Source organism: Protopterus annectens, chromosome 12.part0 (assembly GCF_019279795.1).
Source record: "Protopterus annectens isolate FY-2018-M chromosome 12.part0, PAN1.0, whole genome shotgun sequence".
NCBI lineage: Eukaryota > Metazoa > Chordata > Ceratodontiformes > Protopteridae > Protopterus > Protopterus annectens.
The window spans coordinates 272,354,032-272,375,535 of record NC_056746.1 but is presented as its reverse complement, the minus strand read 5'-3'; the positions used below and the strand labels follow the sequence as shown (position 1 = coordinate 272,375,535).

The 21,504-nt window shown below is 35.3% G+C and overlaps 1 protein-coding gene across 1 annotated transcript in view; it reads right to left on the bottom strand.

The window, feature by feature from the left end:
* Positions 1-21,504, bottom strand: part of LOC122816501 (coronin-7-like) — a 3,324,782-nt gene that overhangs the window by 2,584,891 nt on the left and 718,387 nt on the right. Inside the window, exon 6 of the mRNA XM_044089332.1 lies at positions 18,581-18,657. Within this exon, the coding sequence (XP_043945267.1) occupies positions 18,581-18,657 (77 nt within the window). The remainder of the gene's footprint in view (positions 1-18,580; positions 18,658-21,504) is intronic.

Sequence of the window (21,504 nt, the reverse complement as noted above, 5' to 3'; positions counted from 1 at the left end):
AGCATACTTAACTCAACTAAAAGACTATAAAGAATATATACTTTCAGAAGTAAAACATTTTTTAGACATAAATAACACTCCTGAAGTCTCCATTGTTTATGTTTGGGATGCCTTAAAATCATATCTATATGGACAAAGTATCAGATGGTATAATAATAAAAGGAAATCTTGGGATAAGGAATTGTTAGATATTCAAAGTAAATTAAACTCTTATCAACATAATAATAAAGAAAATATTATGGACAAGAAAGTTATTGAAGAAATAAACAAACTAAATGAGAAATACGAAGAAATTTTAACTCATAAAGTTAAAATAACTTTAGAGAAATACAAGTTTTTGTCTTATTCAATAAGCCCCAAATACTTACATAGACTTAAAAATAAAACAAAAAGGTTAAATAAACAAAACCTTATCAAAGAAATCTTTTCTCTAAGGAAAAAGAAGAATGTTTCTAGTATACCAGAAATACTAGATGAATTTAGAAATCACTTTCACAAAATTAACCATAATAATATTAACATGGAACCTAAAGATAAAATAAAGGAGTTTATAACCACAAATATGAATAAAAAGCTTAATAAACAACAGATTAAACTATTGGACAAGAGTATTTCATATACAGAAGTTATTACACAAATAAATAAGCTTAAATCAAACAAAGCACCGGGTAATGATGGTATTATACCAGAGATATATAAAATCCTTTCTAAAATACATATTCATTAATACACAAGGTTTTTATTTTGGCCCAAACTGAGTTAATAACCCCCATCTTGGCAATATACATTTATTTCGCCAATTTTAAAACCTAATAAAGATCCAACTAGATGTTCTTCATATCGGCCCATCTCATTACTTAATGTTGATTATAAAATGTTTATGAATATCTTTGCTGATAGATTGAAGACAATCATTCCGGCATTATAGATATAGATCAGACAGGCTTCATTGTAAATAGAAATACTTTTGATAATATAAGAAGAACTTTAACATTAATAGATTTTGCAAATAGGAAAAAGAAAGATTTAACACTTATTAGTCTTGATATAAGTTCAGCATTTGATTCAGTAAGTTGGGACTATCTGTTTACCTTAATGAAGTGCACAAACTTCTCGGATGCATTTGTAAATCTAATTGAACATTTATACAAAGGAATGTTGGCTTATATTAAGGTAGGAACATATGTTTCACAAAAAATACCCATTCTTAAAGGTACAAAACAAGGATGTCCACTTTCTCCACTATTATTCACTTTAGTAATGGAGCCTTGGGCTAATTTGATCAGAAACAGTACTGACATAGAGGGTTTTGAAATAGATGAAAATACAGCATCCAAAATTCAACTTTTTGCAGATGATGTTCTAATTACATCAGCAGGATCTAATTCTTCTATACAGTCTCTATTTGATAACATGATGAATTTTAAAAGTATTTCTGGTTTAATATTCAATGAAGAAAAAACTAAAATACTACCTATATATACACGAAAAAATATTCTCATTAGTGATTTTACTAAATATGTACCCAATTCAGGTCAGATAACTTATTTAGGTATAATACTATCTAAAGATATTAAATCTATTATATATAATAATTATAATACCTGTTTTCTTAATATACAAAATCTTTTTAATACCTGGAATAATATGTTTTTACTATGGAGGAGAGACTTACAATTATTAAAATGATAATATTCCCCAAGATTTTATACTTAATACAATCAATAATACTTCCAACTACAAAAATAATTATCAAAAAACTGAACACACTAATATTAAATTTCTTATGGGCACCTAATAGACCTAGGATTGCATTAAAGAAACATACTAATAGCTGGTCTCAAGGGGGTATTTCTTTTCCAGACTTTAATTTATATACTATCTCTTCTATTGTAAAAGTTATTACTTTATTAATAGATCAGTCATATGTCACAAAATGGAAAGATTATTGGGAGCTAATTAGTATACACTTCATGAAAATCTCCTTAACACATAAAAATATGATTGTAAATAACTCCATGTCATGGTTACTAAAGGAATTTTGTACTTCACCTATTACACCTAAACATATGGTTTGTTACCCATTAAATATTATTATTAGTTATCGTAACTTTATATTCATGCACCCTAAGTATAGGGAATGGAATTTTATTGTATTTCCTATAATGTATACTCAGGGTATGCTTTTGTTATCTACTTCTGAAGGAACTCATTTAGCTATAGATAATGATCTAAAGTACTGGTATCAGTTGATATCTGATAATAAAGTTAAAAATCTAGATTTCTTAAAACAAGAATTTGATCTAAGAGAAACTTGCTGGTTAGAGGTTCAGACCTTTAGACAACATCTAATTAATAAAATAGATTTAATGTCTATAACTGTTAAAGAATCTATTCCAACACTGATTGATTACTTGATATTAAATTTACAACATAAAGTTTCTGATAAAGGTAAACTTTCATACATACATAAAGTTATCAGACAAGAAACTTTTACAGTGTAGATTCATACTGGAATTATTTCACTTCTATTAATGGGGACCCACCAAATCAACAAGATAAACAATATATATTGGAATCTGCTTATAGAACTACGCCTTCCATTGTCTAGAGACTTTATACATGGAAATTTTTACATAGATCTTTTATACACCTTTGATGATGAATAAAATAAATAATAAAGATAATCTATGTAAGAGATGTAATGTAGAAATTAATGCTGACTGGGCTCATATGTTTTATGACTGTATAAAATTGAAAGAATACTGGAAGTCAAATAATGAATTTTGCAGGCTCTTTTTACAGATAATTTCATTATTTCTAAATCTCTTATATTATTCAACACACCTGTACCTCAAAGTGTTAAAAAGGTTAAGCTTCCCTTGTTATGGTCTATTCTAGCAGTGGCTAGGAAAATAATAACTAGAAATTGGATTTCAGATACACCTCCTTCGTTCAATGAATTTAAAAATGTTATGAATATAGTGTGCCATATGGAAATAAACACAATTAGGACGAGAACAAATAGAAAAACATCTTATTTTATTGTATGGGATAATTTACAAAATTTGTTAAAAAAAATTTAATTTCAATAGCATGGTATTTTAGTTTAATTAATTGATCTGATTGTAGTGGATGTCTTTGTAAATACTTTAGTTGTTTTGTTGAATATTATAATAATACCTATTTTTAATTACTTGTATAAAATTGTTATGATATTTCTCTTATATGTTAAAACAATAAACCTGTTTTGAAAAAAAAAAAGAGTAGCAGCTTAATGACAGTACTTTTTCATTATTTAAATATGCTAATATTATTTCTGCACTAAGACTGCCTTTTTCTTTTGGTTGTATAACTACAGCAACATGTTTCCATATACTGGTGTAATATTTTTGTGAGTGTATCTGAAAGGCAAGTCACATTTCTGTATCAGTAATTTTATCAAAATAAAATATAGTTGTTTATAATCTGTGATGAGCTCTATCATGTACTGCATGGTTTGGTAAATCTTATGTATACAGACTAGCCTATAGATACAGAAGACATGTTCTCGCAACAATGTCAGGCTATGTTCTAGAATGAAGTTAGCCAGAGTAACACAAAGAGAACACTTTTGGTGCCTCCCTTCATGGTAGGTACATGAGCAGTCTCTGACTTATACACTGTGTGGCACACACAAGGTGATATGGACAGTAAATACAGAGGCATTTTAGGAGATGCAGAAAACAAAGCAGTCTAGTCTAATGTCGCTTCTCACTGGCACCAAGAAGAGGTAGAAAGAACACAACTTATATCAACTGGTTCCATGACCCAGCAAAGTTACCATCCATGCAGACAGAACTCTCCATTTCCCACAGCCTGAGATATGGAACATCACTTGCAGCTCCTCTACAAATGATAGAGCTAAAATTCCTTGAGTGTCTGTTATTAGAAGGAAGAATATGCAGAACATAACCTCAGTTTCTGTTTTCCACAGGAAATGATCACCAGTGAGATATCTAAGTGTGCAACGGAAATGATTCACTTCTTTGGGAGATTCTTCTTTCTTCAAATAGTGCAAGTGGGGTGTAGGGAGCTTACCACACTACATCAGGGGGGCTTGCCCCTGCAATAAACAGTTTAATTTTTTTCTCCCTTCTGCATTTAAGATATTATTTTTCACTACTTCTGATCCTTGATATTGTGGATATCAGAGTTTCAGAGTAGAACCAACACTAACACTGATAACAGCAATGAGGGTTTATTCCATAAAAAGAGGACGTGCAAAGAAAGGAAATGATTACATATAGTTAAGTATGGATAGGGACTCCAGGGTTTGTCCTGAGGAGATTCTGGAACTGTACCCAGTACAGGATAAAAACATCAGTGTAATCAGCACAGGATTAGAAGCACTTCAGTCACACAGGGAAGCATTAGCTAAAAGAAAAAAAAAAGGAGGAAAAGAAAATAAGCACAAGGATCCCATCATAACTGGCGCCACACATTAGGACCTCTTTCTCCCTTCTGCTACTAGTCTAGATCCTGGCACAAGGATCCCGCCATAACTGGTGCCACACATTAGGACCCCTGTCTCCCTTCTGCTACTAGTCTAGATCCTGGCACAATGATCCCGCCATAACTGGCGACACATTTGGACCTCTGTCTCCCTTCTGCTACTAGTCTAGATCCTGGCACAAGGATCCCGCCATAACTAGCACCACACATTAGAACCTCTGTCTCACTTCTGCTACTAGTCTGAATCCTGGCACAAGGATCCCACCATAACTGGCACCACACATTAGGACCTCTGTCTCCCTTCTGGTGCTAGTCTAGATCCTGGCACAAGGATCCCGCCATAACTGGCACCACACATTAGGGTCTCTGTCTCCGCTTCAGCTACCAGTCTAGATCCTGGCACAAGGATCCCGCCATAACTGGCACCACACATTAGGACCTCTGTCACTCTTCTGCTACTATTCTAGATCCTGGCACAAGGAACCCGCCACAACTGGCGCCACACATTAGGACCTCTGTCTCACCTTCTGGTACTAGTCTAGATCCTGGTTACTAACTTTAGTCACACCCCCTGCACGTCTCTCTCTCTCTTTGTCTTTTTCTAATGGTCTAACCTTGTTTCCAATATTCTTTCAAATACTCTAATTTTGTTCATAGTCTTCCTCTTGTGCAGTAGAAGATCACACTGAATTGAAGATCTTATTAAGATTAAAGAATATTTTCACTAAATCCCCTGACTCCTCTCCTTCGCAACTTCATCCAATCACATGCACTTTGTGACAATTCTACTAAACATCTTCTACTGTAGGCATATACTAGACACGTCCTACTTGAATGAATCTTTGAGGCAGACAGGATGAACCAACTACATAGCTTAAGAATGAATGTCTGGGACCTCACAGAATGAGCTACAGACTCTTGTTGGGGATAGAAGCTCTGGCCTGCTCAACTTGATACCATCACAACCTTCATCAATACCAACCATACCGAAAATGAATGACTGGCACGAACTATCCTTCTGTCAGAACACACTGGTTTGGCGCACACATTCCACCAATATCTGGAAATGCTGCCACTCTCTTCTTTAACACACCAGGAGTTAACTTTCCCACAAGAAATGTGGATCAAAAGAGCACCTTTTTAGACACAAGCTGAAAGTTCTGTCACATCTGTTTTGATGAGGACCATTCCTTCTCCTTGACTCACACAATTCTAAAATAACTACGCAGAGTAGTATTTGAGACTCTCCTATCCATTAAGGAGACCAAAGAGTCTAGTACCCTTTGTACTGACTGTTTAAAAATGTTCACAGTCTTATCTGTGGCAGCAACAGAATATATTCTCACCTTATAGTAAAACGGGTCTTTGCAGGATATAAATAGAATCTTTGCAGGATAATGTCACAATGGATTCCATTGCTTTAAACAACAGTTTACTTCTGTCAAAACAGGAAAGACAGGTTATATTTTGTTGACACTTCTATGTATGTGTCTGGTTAAGAAGGTTTGTTCTTTTCACTACTGTGTGATCTTAGGATGTGGGGATAGAGAAGGCTTGTCCCCTCACAATAACACTGTTTGGGGTCTTGTTTTGATTCCAATGAATGCAGGGGTCGAAGAAAAACTTTTGTTGGAATGGGTTTCAACAAAAGATAGTTCTGTGTCATTGACAAGCTCAACAAAAAATTAACTACCCTTTTGTCAGTGCGTTTGAAGCACTAATACGCATTTGTCATACTTTGCCATCTATACCTCTGTCGGTATCTTTTATTCAACACCCAACATTTTATTACTGAAGCACAGACTGCAATCTGCATGCATGGTGCACTCGTATTTGGCATCCCCTAATTGTTGGTCCATATCTTGACACTCTGTATAAAGAGAAAAGAGAACAAAGAAAAACTCAGAACCAGAGGCTACATATACTTCAACATCACTTTTTTGATCTCTCAAAAGGCAATATATTATCCAGATTTATCTAAATCTATTTTTAATTAATTTTCATTCTTTTTTGGCCAAGAAACCACCTCAGTACATCACTCTTTCTTGGGAAGTCACTGTTCCAGTCTTTCTTACCTTTTATTTTTCTTTGCCCTTTTTCTTTTTATTTAACTATACACAACACTCATCTCCTGCCCTCTCATAACTATGTACATAGACAGGTAGCCGCTCTACATTTTTACTTCCTGTACTGCTTATCTTTTTGCTTGGTTAAAATCTTTTATTTAAACCTATGTCTCTCTCTTATGGTTATTGTTGCTAAATGTTCCTTCTTTGTTTTCATTCTTATCGCCTCCTTTATATTAACCTTCTTCCCCATATTTCCATTTATCCCTCCATCTTTCCCTCTTCCACTTTGACTGCCTGTTTTTACCCAGCATTCTTGCTTCTACTTATTGTCTCTGCTTCATTTTGTGCTCTACCACCTCCCCTACCCCTGGGGACAGTACTTTCGCTCCTCCAACACTGTCTTTACAAGTCAGACTAACTCTGATGTGCACTTTTAGCCAGTCTTATGTTACATGCTGGTATGGTCTCCAGAGCTGGGCACCCTATTCTAAATTAGGTTGCCTCCATAGTATTTAGAGACCAGACCCTGCAATACGCTACACTGATCTGTTCTCCCTGCAACTGTCTTTTCACACTGTATAACAAATTACAGGAAAGATGGATAAGGCTGTTTGCTGTGGGAGTAGCTTGCAAGTATAACTACAAGATCTTTTTTCTGTTTTTTTTTTTTAATACTATATGGATCCTTCTCATTGATAACTCCTGCATTTTCCATAACAAAATGCATATGTCTGCAATTTCCCAAAAGGGAATCCCAGCTTGGGAGGGTGGGGCAAATCTTCACTACTACAAATCTGATGTCCCTGAACACTGCATTAGGTCACTTTCGAAGTTGGCTCCCCTGTTCAGACTAACTATTCTAATCCTTATGTCATCACAAAACAGGCTGTGATTCCTCACAGAGATAGGCCAAGAGCACTAACCCCAGCCTTGTACCAAGTGACACACTTCTCTCAGTCATTTCTAGCTGTTGGAAAATACCTATAAAAAATAGAAAACAAGGAACTGCATGAATGCAGTTTTTGATATGTCATAAAAAGATGTCACAATAGGCCAATTACAGAAAATGGAACAGGAAAGATGCATGGGGGAGATACCAAGTTAAAAACACTAAAAGGCGATCTAGATAGGCTGAAAGTGTTTCTATCTATTTTGTACATGAAGCTGCTCTGCAAAATTCTGTCCTGATGAAATCTGGGCATGTTTTAATTCTCTAACAATTTTGATTGACTATGTCCCTTCAGAGGAGCCCCAGCTGGTTTTTTGTATATAAAGTATCATTTAATCATGAGTCAGACAGCAGGGTAATATACAGTGAATGTAACATGCTACTGTAATTGCTGCCAAGTGTGAATACACACTCTTTTTGAATTACGCTACTGCAAGAGAAGTTCCTCTTTCCCTAAGGTACAGGGACTCTAGGAATGATTACATTATGTAACAGGTGCAGGGAATGAAACTTCTTTTATGAAGATGCCTGGAGGTTATCCCTAATAAGAAAAGGGACTATGAATTCTAATTTCAATTAATTATTTTGAATTCAAGTACAAATTTGGAGTTCTGATGGCCACAACTGTGACATGGAACCAAGCACTAAAAATATTAAGAAGCAAGAGAAGGTGCTCTCCCCTTTAATAACCCATTTCACTCTACAAAAAACATTACTTTTAACTGGATTAACATGATGAGGATACAAACCTCAGAATAAGACTTTAAAGATTTGGTATTCACTCAAAGCCAGCTCTGTGGTGGAAATGGATAAAGTCCTGACTATGTAGCAGGTCTGCTAATACACATTCTTCCTTGTCAGACTGCTCATCCTTGGTGAGGAAGGCAGCTTTGGTTCACCATGCAGTTAAGACCTAGAAGAAGCACTAGATGTTGCAACCATTCAGCATGAGCTTGTGAGCATACATTGCCTGCACGCATGCAAGCTGAGAAAGCATGCAGAGGTATGCTGCCTGCAGCATGCAAGCTGAGAAAGCATGCAGAGGTATGCTGCCTGCAGCTGGCAGCAGGGAAGAGGAGTTCAATGAACAATCACAAGGGAAGCGGATGTTTCAATTCGGGATGGGAGGCTGCCTCAATGAATCTTCCCCATCACTCAACTGTCTCTATGGGGTGGACAAATGGAATAATAAAGAACTTAATGCAGGAATGTATGGGTTGTAGCACTCTTCCCTAGCCCAGAGATTGCCAGACCTCCCTCGTCCTGATAGAATCAATGGGAGAATTGGCTGAAGGTAATGGAGTCATATGGAAAATCAACTGGGGACCAAAAATAACTGTAGCATATGCCAATGTTCCACAGAATAGCACTGCATTGTACTTGCAGCTTCTTGTCATTCTGTGTTTATTTTCCCTACAGTGTGCAATAAATTAAGCTCATAGTATATTGTAGGTATAAAAATGCTACACAAAAAAGTAATTAGTCTCGCAATTCACAGAGTAATGCCCAAGGAAATGAAATGCAAGTCATCAAATAACAGCCAAAAGTCATTAAAAGTAAAAACATGGCAAAAGAAACTTATCAATGAAACCAGGTATATTCTGAGGCTTGGTATTATTATACTGAAATTAGTTGTTGGCTACATTTTACGCAGCAAATCTGTAACAACTACTGCTTCTTATACTCCTCAGGTTCTGACATGACTGTTTTTCACAACTTCTATTACGTTTCACTTGAATATGTTACTGATAATGACTGCCATTACATGTTTCCGTTTAACATGTTACTGAAAACTACATACTCCCCTTGTAAATTATACTGTGTCCCTGATGCCATTCCTATTCACATCAGTACAGGTCCTTCAGTATTCCATCCATTTATAACAATGTGTAAATATCTTATGTATAGTATGTTAGCAATTGTTCTGGACCTGGGCTCTGTCTAGTCGGACCTTCCCGGTAAACAAATGTAAAATAAAATAATAAAATAAAATTAGACAGGCAAAACGATTAAACCAAAGAACTATGTTAAAACAAATGTAAAATAAAAGTGCACTGAGGTGTTGCACTGTAGAAAAGGGATCCCATTCTTTCTTACAACAATATCACTCATAGCAAATATTTTTATTTACTTAGTTATATTTTGATGACTGGGTTAACCTAGCTTGGGCAAAGCCCATTTACAGAGGGGACCCAAACAATGACAATACAGCAAAATGTGGAAATTTACAGTACATTACAGAAACGAGAAAAGTACAAATATAGTTGTGGGTAGCTATATACCTCTTTAAACAAGATAATGCAGAGTGGCAGTTTACAGTAGGTTGCAAATCATATTACCCAAAATAAAATGCAGTTATGGGTGGGTGTATGCATGATCGAACAATCAAGAGATTGGTAGTGGATGCAGAGAAAAGTAAGGAAAAGGTTTAGGAGAGAAATAAGGCAGAGGAATGCACAGGATTAATGGCGAGATGTCAGAGGAAGAATGGGAAGAGGGAAATGGCAGTAAAAGTGACGCAAGTACTTTCACTCCAAGAAGTACAGATTTTCATTAAGATGTCACTTTATGAAAACAATCAAGAAAAATTAACATGCTGTACAGAAGGTTATTCCACAAATTAAGACTGAAGTATTCTCCTGTGATAGGAAAATACATTTTAATGCACATCTGAGAAATTACAACTGTAAAATTCAAAATGTGGTGCAAACTATGGTATAATGAAAGTTTCAGATCAATGCAATGAAAATTACCAAAATTACAAGGACATTTCCCAAATTTAACAAGCCTCCAAAGTTCAGTCATTTTCAATATTTGATAAAAAATCAGCTAAGAAGTTTGATTAGCAAGGCAATTTCATAATGTGATTGCAGAACTGTCAACTGGGACAGAATTCTTCAGTGCTGTAATTACAAATGCTGGCTAAATTAAATACAGGTTCATACCTTTGACAATTATCAGCAAGTTTCAACCAACAATTAAAAGTGCTCATCATGAGCCTCATTTCATAAATTATGCTGCTGGCACTTTGCAATTCCATTCCAGTCAAGGAATGTAAGTCACTTCCTGTAAGCCCCTGGTGCCCAGAGGAAAACTGGACCAACAAAAATCAATCCAGCACCCTCAGATTACACCCTGAGGTGTAATTTTACAGTCACACTGCATAATGGAACTGTGAAATGACTGCAGTGTAGATTACAAAATTAGACCCACAGATGGCATAGTACATCTTCTGTTCTGAAAGACTGATAAATGACAAGGCTATGGGAAAGTTTTCACCAAATTACACATAGGCTTTTAACTTTGCAATTAGCAAAATAGGCTGAGGAGGCATTAAATTTAGCCAGAACAGAGCAAGCTTACAAGCTGAGGGGGTGGGGGGGGGGGGCGGCTCTGGATTCCCATTCTTTTAACAATTATAGAAAACTTGTCCATTGTTCCAAAGGTAAATAATTGAGTGATAGAAAAGGCCATGAGCTGCCTAAAAAAAAATAGCAGAACCTTGAACTTGAAACAGAGAACTGTGTTGGGAAATGCAGATGATCAAGTAGACAAGCAACAATGTGAAATTGTTACTAAATAAATGGGAGCACTGTAAAGCATTAATCCAATTAGATGCATTATTAGACACTTGAAATGTTGGCCTGCAAATAGAAGTAGAAGGAAAGACTGGAAGATTGTTGACTGTCTTAAACTGCTGGGTTTGAATCTTTCGGCTTTTCCCGGTTAGGGGTCACCACAGCGGAACTCCAGTCCGCTAATGACTGGTAGTTAATTTTTAAGTGCCGAGTTACCAGCCCTGACGCACAATCTTCAATGAAGGTACGCCCATTCATGCATGTCTCCATGCAGAAGACGCTCTAGCTGAAAATTGAACTGGACAGCGTCTTACTGTGAGCCGACAATGCTACCGCAGCACCACCACCGCGAGTGAACAGCAAAATATAAACTCATTTAGATGGACATTGAAGAAGTAACTGTAAAACATGTTATACTGCTACTGATATTTGTATAAAAATTCATAATATAAATCGTTATAATGTTACACTGTGAAGCAGTTCTGTGCAGTGTGCAGTCAGAGGTATTTTAAATATGAGGTGGGAGAGCAGTCAGAGGTATTTTAAATGTGAGGTGGGGAGAGTATTATCAGTAACTGCTGTATATCCTGAAGAAAATAAAATAGGAAAATACGTTTTCTGATTTTTAATGTAGCCAGGTTTTACAATATAGCAAGGAAAGAAGGGCTGGAAAGAGGCAGGTTAAAGTTAATATAATACAGTGAACCTGGCCAGTTAGGGGAATGTGAAAAGTGAACTTACTATATGAAGAATTAAAAGACAATAATTTTCTCTGTTTTTATAGAGACAGCTGTCTAAACTAATGAAGAGACATCTTTTTTAAAGAAAATGGCCTGAAAAATTAAAATTATGAAAAGCTTGAATAATTGCAGTTCTTCCATGCATTTGCAAAGTTATTAGCTATTTTGTACCATTACCAAATGCTTTTATTTGGAGACAAGGAGGTCATGTGTGGAAACAATTAATCATGATAAGTTAAACGGTGTCTTCCGATAGAAATTTACATGGATTCCTTGTTTCATTTGCAAGGTCACTAGCTTTTGTTTCATTACAAACTGCTTTTAGTCGGAGACAAGCTATCTGTAGGTGCAAGCAATCATGAGAGATTTGAACATTGTGTTGGGAGTGAAATGTATAGGGTACAATGTAATTAACACTTAGATATACACTGGCAATAAGTTCAGTGATAAGTGATGTCTGAAAATACGGGAAGTTATAGAAGCAGTTGCCTCGCAACATACCTCGCAGCCATCAGACAATGTAAACAGCCGTGAAGGCCCTTAAACTGTAGGTATATTCAGCCAAAAATGTATGCATCTAATTAGCATAACATTTGAATACTAAATAGCACATACCTCTTCCCTGCTTCTAGTAGGAATGTGGGATACTCTTCAGAACACATACTCAAAAAACACAGTTACAAAAAATATGTAAAATATAAGCATATTATTAAAGAGACAGTGTAAAATATTTTAGTGAATTGTATTTATAAATGTCATTTATGTTTGCTTCTGAAAAAAGGGAGATGTTAAGATGAGTTTCCTCTTTTTTTAACTATTGGTGCCACTGTATACCTGGCAGCTCTAAAATCATGTGTGATGAGGGAGGATTCAGGAAATTGTGTGAAGGGGGAAATCAAGTCTGAAAACAGAGACATACCTCCAAAATTAGGTACATCACAGTAGTAATTCTGGCCTGAAAATAGGCAAGTTCCACAAAATAAAGGCAGCTGAGAGTTCTGGCTCTCACCACAGTTTGTACTTACTTAAATGCATTTAATATAATTGTGCACAATTTAGTTTGTTTACTCAAGGGTAGCTACTGCACTTTTTCTTAAAGCTAAACCTTAGAGGTTACAGAAAGCATGCAAGTTGTTTACCACACCTGGAAGGGGAGCAGGAATAAGATAAGAACAGATAATCAGTGTAAGTGGGCACACAAGTTCTAAAATGCACTTTAGCATGGGTAACCTTAACTTTAGAATATGAAATGCCTGTGGATGCAGCCATCAATTTGCTGCAACTGCTCCAAATTACAGGCTTAAACTTCCTTTTTGAATAGTGTAGATAATTTTTGAGTTTCCTCCGAGTTAAAAAGGGACATGGGTTCTGAAAATCTGTTTTTATTGAAGTATGAAGTATACCAACATATGACATGGGTTCAAATAGAAATGAGAAGAAGCAACTACATAAGAAATCAGCTTGCCAGTCATTAATTTGTGCGTGTAAGCTGCAAACTAGAAAAATACATTTGAAAGAACTGGCATATATAACAGCTGGGAGAATTAATTTCTTATTACAATTGCCAATTTGTCAATATTAGTATGGAATGTACATTGTCTTACAGGTTCATACAAAAAGCAAAGAATGTTGAATTATATTAATAAGTGTAGGGTGCAAATAGCAATGTTACAATTGATATGCTTGGGACAGAAATAGGCATGTGAATTTGACAAAGGATTTCAGGGTGGGCATTCAGCAGAATACTGGGGAGAAAGAAAAATGGGAGTAATAATAATGATTGAGACAGGGGCTCGGATAGCAAAAGAACAGGGAAAAGAGAGAATAATGGTAGATTTCTGGTTAGAAGTTACTTGCTGGGGAGGGGCAGGATCATACTGTGATGTATTTACATTCCACCTAAAACTGCTATTATGAATCTTAAAAGAATTTTGAGTAAAACAGTAAAGTTTCATAAGGAAATTATTTATGAGCGAGAACTAAAACCTTACTTGCAATAGGAGGAACATATCAGGGGGACCTTGAAGAGAAATATAACAAAATATGCTAATTTCTGAATGTAATGTGAGTATTTGCAGCAAGTCTAACTTATAACCTCAGCAGCCAAGACAGAGGTGGTCCATCTCTTAAAAAAACAGTGTTTCAGACTATATTCTAGCAGTCAAAGCTTCTCAGTCCTTACTCCCAAGACATAGATGAAATCATTACTCGGTTTTCAGACCTCAATTCAAACATTTTCTAAAAAAAAAAAAAAAAAAAAGCACAAATTCCTCTGTCTGAATACAGGGCATGAATACAAGTCAGCACCTTCCACAGACACCCCTAACAATAGAAACTCTCATCTTCTTTCTGCTTGCGAGCACACACACACACACACACACACACACGTGCATTCTGAATAGTCTGCATACTTTGTTGGGTACATAATACCAAACCATTCTGATACACCTCCACAAAAATCTTATCTCTTACATACTCAACTGGATGCTTACTAATTTACAGATATGTCATCTACAATGGCATACTCTACACATTTAAGCTTAAATTTGCAGCTCCATCGCTTTCACCTGCTCTCTGTCCCACTCTTCTTCCCTTTGTGTAAATGTGTGCACACATATTGCTTTTGAACATTCAGTGTTTGTTTTATGGTATCACATGTTCATTTCCATGTAAATGTATAATATTCAGTACTTAAGTATTATATATTTAACCATTATATAAAATGCATAATTGTCTGCTACTATGCATGCAGCTTGGGTTGAGCCTGTAAATGGCCATTTAAGATCTATGCTCTAATTAAAAAAATACAAATAAATAAATGTATTTTTTATATATATATACATACACACATACACACACACGTATACATTTAACATGAGGAGCTCAGAATTAACATACGATTCCCTAACGTACAATAGATTTGTTAGCCTAGATAGACATTATATTTCACAGGAGCATATGTACTGAACTGAAATCTTTCAGACCCATCCAATGACTACATCAGAGCATGCACAGATAAATACTAAGAAATACATGTGGGGTAATGAAGTAAAAATGAGATGCTGGTGGTTTCCTACTAATCTGTTAAAAGGAAAGGAACTTAAAGAAATGGGTCGTGAAAATGATTTGAGAGTTACTAGGGAATACAGAATTTTCTTCAAAAAGCATAGCTATTGTGTGAGATAAATTAAAATGGAGAGTAAAAATGCGTTAGAGCTAAGAGAGATAGAGAGTGGAAAAAAGTAATGTGAATTACTTAGAGATGGTGACAAAGATTAAAATATTGTAAGATAAGGGGAATATCAAAGAACTAGAACAGAAGCAACTGCAGGAAATACAGGAGTGCATACATGACGCTTATGAGTTAAGAAAGGTTACTGCTGAGCAAGTATGCTTGAGAACTCTATAGCACAGAAAACATCTGCACAATGAGTTAAACAACAGGAAGTAGACATGGTTGTGGCCAAACAGAGGCTATGACAAGACAACACAACCAGAGATCCTACTGACATATTAGGATTATTAAAGACACTTTGTAAATTTTATGAAAATTTGTATAAATAGATGAATGGAAAATCCAGGAAAAAGGCACAAATGGAAATTTGTTCGATAGACTTAATTACATGCAGGTTAAAGGAAGAGAAGGCTTAACACTTAATAGCTAAGACAGGAAGCAATGAGACAAAAATGATGTATAGTCACCAGGAAAGTTTCCAGAAACAGGTGGTATATTCCTGTGGAAGTCTGGAATTCAGAAGAGAAGAAAATGACAAAAGTTTTTAACAATATTTAAAAAAGGGGGGGAGGGTACCAGCATCTTGGAAGAAAGTTATGATGGCTGTATTAACTAAAATGATAAAGATACTGCAAACTTGGCTTCATAAATACTGATTTTAATTGTAAACCAAGATTTTAAAATGTCTACATCTATACTAGCTAAGAGAATGGAAAAGGTATTGTCAAAGTTCATAGATATGGATACATGTAATTTTGAAGAGAGGGGAGGCAAATATTTTATATGTAAATTGATAGAAAAATAGCCAATGATTCAGGGGGAAACAGATTAAATCAAAGTGCCACCATTGTTGGTTGGTCTTGATCCAAAGAATACACGCTATTGTCATCTGGGATTCTATGAGTGGAGCAATGGTAACATTTGCTTTTCATAATAAAATAACAGGGTTAATAAGGAAGATATATGAAAGGTGGGGAGGCATGCTGTGTTTGAACAGAGAAACCAAGCAGGGAATTCTTCTTTCTCCTTTACTGCTTGTTTTATATTTAGAACTATTAGCAAAGGAATGGGCTTCACAAATTCAAGGAAAAAAATAGTATGGTAATAAAGAAATGTAAGCTTTATTTGCAGATGACATCATGCTGTACCTAGTAAATCCTGGAAAGGACATTTCAGTTTTGTAGAACATTTTCAGACAGTTTCATGTCTTTGCAAGATATAAAATAAATGAAGATAAAACAAAGGTTATAGTGGTAAACTATCTAACCACATATAAATTATTTCAGCAACACCCATACATATGGGGACATGATAAGATAAAGTATTTAGGTGCATGGATTAAAAATGATTCTGTTATAGCAGCTAAGGACATGAGAGAATACACTAAACAAAAGATAATAAAACTGAGAGGTTGGAAACACAGCAGTGGAATAGAACAGAGTGGGATGAGGCTGGGCAGAAGTTTGTGCTGCAGATTAGAGACTGCCTTCGCCACCATGGATTGATACAGTACAGGCAAACAGAAAGAGATATCACAATGCAAAACACAAGCTCAGGTAGAGCTTTTTTTTCTTTTTTTTTCAATTCATTATATGCCTTTTGGTAATTGCTGTAAGTTTTTAACCCTAGTGGGTAAAAAACCCAAAGCAATGTACGATACAATAATGTGAATAAAAGTTTCATTTCTCTACACAGTCTCATGGAAGAAGGAAAAGTATCTGTGCTAGTTTAAATTTGGAGAGAAAGTCATCATCAACAGATTCTTGCGTATCCAACTTTTACAACTGTTTACTTCTTCAAAAAATAGAAATAATTCCCTCAAGTAGTATGTATGCAGCATAATCAGTACAGGTCTCAGTTGCTTTGTCAGTCTCAGGTTAGGACTATTTATTCCACATGCTCTTTCTATGTTAATATCAGCGGTCCAAGAAAGGAAGCATTTTCACATCAGATCATTACAGTCTTTTCCTTTGATTTGTTCTGGTACTACTGTAAACCAAGTTGAGCCTATGAGATGCATCTTCAAGTTCAGTTGCTGCACAATTTGCGCATATTTTAGTTGTACCACCATTTATTTTTCATTTCCTTTCTAGCAGTTGGCATCTTATTCATTTCCGCTGAATGTCTGGTTATAAATCTATTTCATTCAGCTTGCTACTTGTTTCTTATTACTCAGAGTACTCTTGCTCAATCTTACTCTCTAGGATGACTGAAGAAATCTCTCCTTCAGCAGTCATTGCTATCTGCTATTCCCACCTCTGCCCCACACTGATTTCTCTTTCGAGTTTTCACAGTTATTCACCCTTCAATTTCTTCTTTTCTTTGTTAACCTTCTGGATGCCTCAGATAAGTCAATTACCAACTTCTGTTACTAGCTTATAGTAATTTTTCAGGCTCTTGTTGTAAATATTTCTCAGTTCAAAACTCTGTTTTCTTGAAATGTTCTAGTAAAGTTTTAGTTAAGTCAAACAGAAGCTGCTGTTAAAAAGGGATAATTAGTGTGGCATGTAAAATACTGCACAACAACTTTAAGAGAACTGAATGGCAATTTACAAAGGAACAATGGGAAGAATCTGCAATGTTCCTAAGTGCATAACGTTTTGAAGATTTAGGATTTTTGCAAGGAAGTGTTTTTGTATTTTTATACTCCAAGCAGGCTTTAAATAACTTTTTCTCAGGTACGTAGCAAATGCTGGAGAGAATGTGGTGGAAGATAGAGGTAATTGGAAACATGTTCTTGGGAACTTAAATAGAGATTTTAAAAATTCCCTACAAAGTACTTTCACAGAAATGTTGGGGGAACAAATGGCTATAACTAAGGAAATTATTTTTTTTTTAAGTAGGATACAGAATCGGAACTGTCTGCCCTTGGGTCTTACTAAGTTTAATGTTAGTAGCTGCCAAACAATAATTAGTAGAAAATGGAAATTAAAATCAGTTCCCAATGTAAAGGAAGTTCTGGATATTAAGGAAATTAAACTGGAGGATGGATCTTTGGAAAATAAAGGGGGCAAATTTCACAGGAATAAACAATTTGGGGGAACACCACTTGCAAAATAAAATTCAGGACGAGGAGTGAGGTTTAACAGAAGGTAGGAATTGAGCAGCTTATGTAATGGAGTGAATGAAAATTATTAAAAAGAACACACAAACAGATGAGTATATATACATACATACACATATACATCTGCATGGCAGAACTAATAAAAGCTGCCATTACAGTTTGCTTTCTTTTCTATTAATGTATATAACCCCGTGTTGCCGATTCAATGTTATGATATAATAGATAATTAAAACAGATTGGCTGTAAATTGCTCAATAAAACAAGAAACAAGTAAGAGAAAAAGTCCAACACTGTCCTATCACATTTCCACTACATTACCTGATCCTAAAAGATTATAAAATGCAGTCTATAACACGTTTCAAAGCTAAAAAAAAAGAGAAATATCCTTTTCTGTTTGCATTACAACACATTCAGTGTTACCTCCTGCTCTTTGATGAGTCACTTGACTTACCTTGCAGGATGTGCCCAGCAGGGAACCATCTTGTTTCCAAGCCACACTCTGGATCTGATCACCATGGTTTTCCATTACTAAAAAATAAAACATGCACGTTTAATTAGGTAAACATCAATAAGGAATGCTTACTTGCACATTCTCAACTGTGAAGCTGTTCTAGATGTCAAATCTGACAGAAATGCAGAAAAAATGGCCCAATTTATTTGCTACAACAAAAAACTTTGAGCTGGAGCAAGACAGATACAACTTCTACTTACATGCCAACTTCTAAAGCACGCAAAGTATAAAATGATGACTTCTCATCTATTGATTTTTTTGCCTTTTCAGTTTCCTTATATTCCCAATATATAATACATCCTACATCACAGAAACAATGAAAAATACAAAAATTCACTTAAATCAAATATTACTTATTTTACTTGTGCTGATAACCAAGTGATGCCACTATGCACATACGGCCTCCTTCCATGGGCAACCGAGAAACACTGTCCAGTTAAGTGCTCAGGGTCACGCAGCCTACAAGTGGAATATAAGGAAATTAAATCCACAACCATAAGACAAAGCCTATCAGCAGCGTATAACCTTAACCTTCTCAGCTAAACTGCTTCACTTAGTAAAGTATGTATGGGGAAAAAGGGAACATATATCCTTGGCACCTCAATGTTAGGTCTGCTACAAGAAATTTACTTACAACAGTGATGCCATAATTTTATCGAACTACGGTCATTAATTAATATCCAAGTCAAAATTAAAGATAGCCAAGACTTCACAACAAGCACCCATATTATAAATATTCAATTTTGCCCACTTAGAAAATACACTAAACAGAAACAAGTATGAATAAATAAATTCAAAGACCTACAAAATGGGAGAGGGAGGATATATAACAGCGCAGTGTTACAACATTAGAAAGAAATTTAGAGTTGATAGAAAATACAGGTATATCAGTAATGCAATGGAAAATTAGTTACTACAAGAGCAGACAACACTAGGAAAACTGGAATTGTAATACATGGTTGTTTTTAAATGCAATGTATTTTTTTAACAGACCTGAGTTTAACAGGTAGATTGTCCCAGACATTAGTGATATCACTGTAAACCAAAGAATTTAGGTCTTTGAATTTATTTGTACATACTCATTTCTGTTTTGTGTATTTTCTGCTTCAGAAGTGAACAAAATTAAATATTATAATATGGGTGCTTGTTGCATAGTCTCAGTTGTCTTTAATTTTAAACTGTATATTAATTATTGACCACACTTAAGGAGCTGCCTTCCTAGGGTCATAAGACTCTTTCTTGATATGTACTATTAAAGGATGTTCTAGCTTTTGAAAGGGGTTGTGGGGTACAGTTGACTGAAGAAGAAACAAATCCAAAAAGGTGACCGCTTTTCTTCTTATTATTATTATTATTAATAAATAAGCCAATGTAGCTCTGAGGTCTTAGTGGTGGGCTCTGGGATGTGTAGATAAAACAAATCTTGATTCTTTGTTGTACAGACACCCTGATTATTTTAATTTGTTTGTTTATTTATATATTTAAAGATTCTTAGTTGGCAAATCAATATAGAGTATGCTTACATAAAATAATTTAGATTATAAGTCACTAATGATTCTTTGTTCTGTACCTGGCAAGGAGTAATTTCTAATAAAATATAACTCCCCCCGATTTATATTACAATTTTTGATTATTTTATCAATGTGAACACAAAGATGACTTCCAAGATGGCTACACACACTAGCTGTCTCAGTGTGAAAAACTCAGAAAAGAAGGCCAGTGAATTTGTTATTTTGGGTAAATTTCAGTTACTGGGTAGTAATTGCACTCTGGATGCCGACAAATAAGAAATTTAGGGAACCTGAAATAAAATCAACCACAAAAGGTAGGAAAAACCCTGCAGCTATACAGCAAAAAGCAGTTCAAGCTCCAGCTTTGGTGCAAGACATGACTTCCGGTAACCTAGAGGAATAAAATAAGTTAAATGTGCTCAGAGCTGATTAAAATAAATGAAACACTGAAGGAGTATTTAAACTCAAACAACAAAAGGCTGGAAGAAATTTAAAGAAGCTTTAAATAGATATTCAGATGAGCTAATATAACTCCAAAGATCAGAGGTCAAAATGAAGAAAAGGCTGGCTGAGTATGAGACTGCTCAAGAAGAGATGTTTCAAAAAATGGCTGAATTAGAGGACATAACATACAGGGAAAACCCGAGATTTCCTGCTGTGCTGGAGAAACTGGAAGGAATTGACTACTAATTTTATGAAAGCACAAATAAGCAACTGGACTAGTACTCCACAACAGGATTTGTTAGCTGAAAGGGCACATTGTGTGTATGCTCCAATCCTGGCCATAAGAAAGCAGCCAAGACCTCTAATAGTAACAATGCAATACTATCGGCAGAAAGAGTTGATTCTCACAAAACTGTGGCAGAAGGACAAAGTACTAAATGATGCAGACAGTAGAGTGTTTGCAGAAAATAATTACTCACTGTGCACAATAGAGGAGTAAATTTATTCCAACAATCAGGGAATTTTGACCCGTAGGTATAAGATTCAAGCTGCTGTATCCTGCTATCTTCAGAATATTTTCCTGGATGGTCAAATTCATTTTTTGATGTAGAACATGCTAAGGAGGAAATACAAAAATCTGCCCAACAAAAAGAGAGCTATCAAATGGGGGGGGGGGCTCTTTTTCTTGTCCTTCTGATAATGAATCCCATGTAGAGACTATGCCAATGAAATCTTTTCCAGAGTTCCAAATTAAAATGCTTGAGAGAGAGAAAAAAAGCACAAGTTGACTAGAAGAACATGGTTAGGAGTACATTGGAAATTAACCCATAGACTGGAGTTGGGAGATGGAGTTCAACAGGAAGAAAACCAGCAACTTGGGAATTAATGAATAAATGTGTGACTACAAGG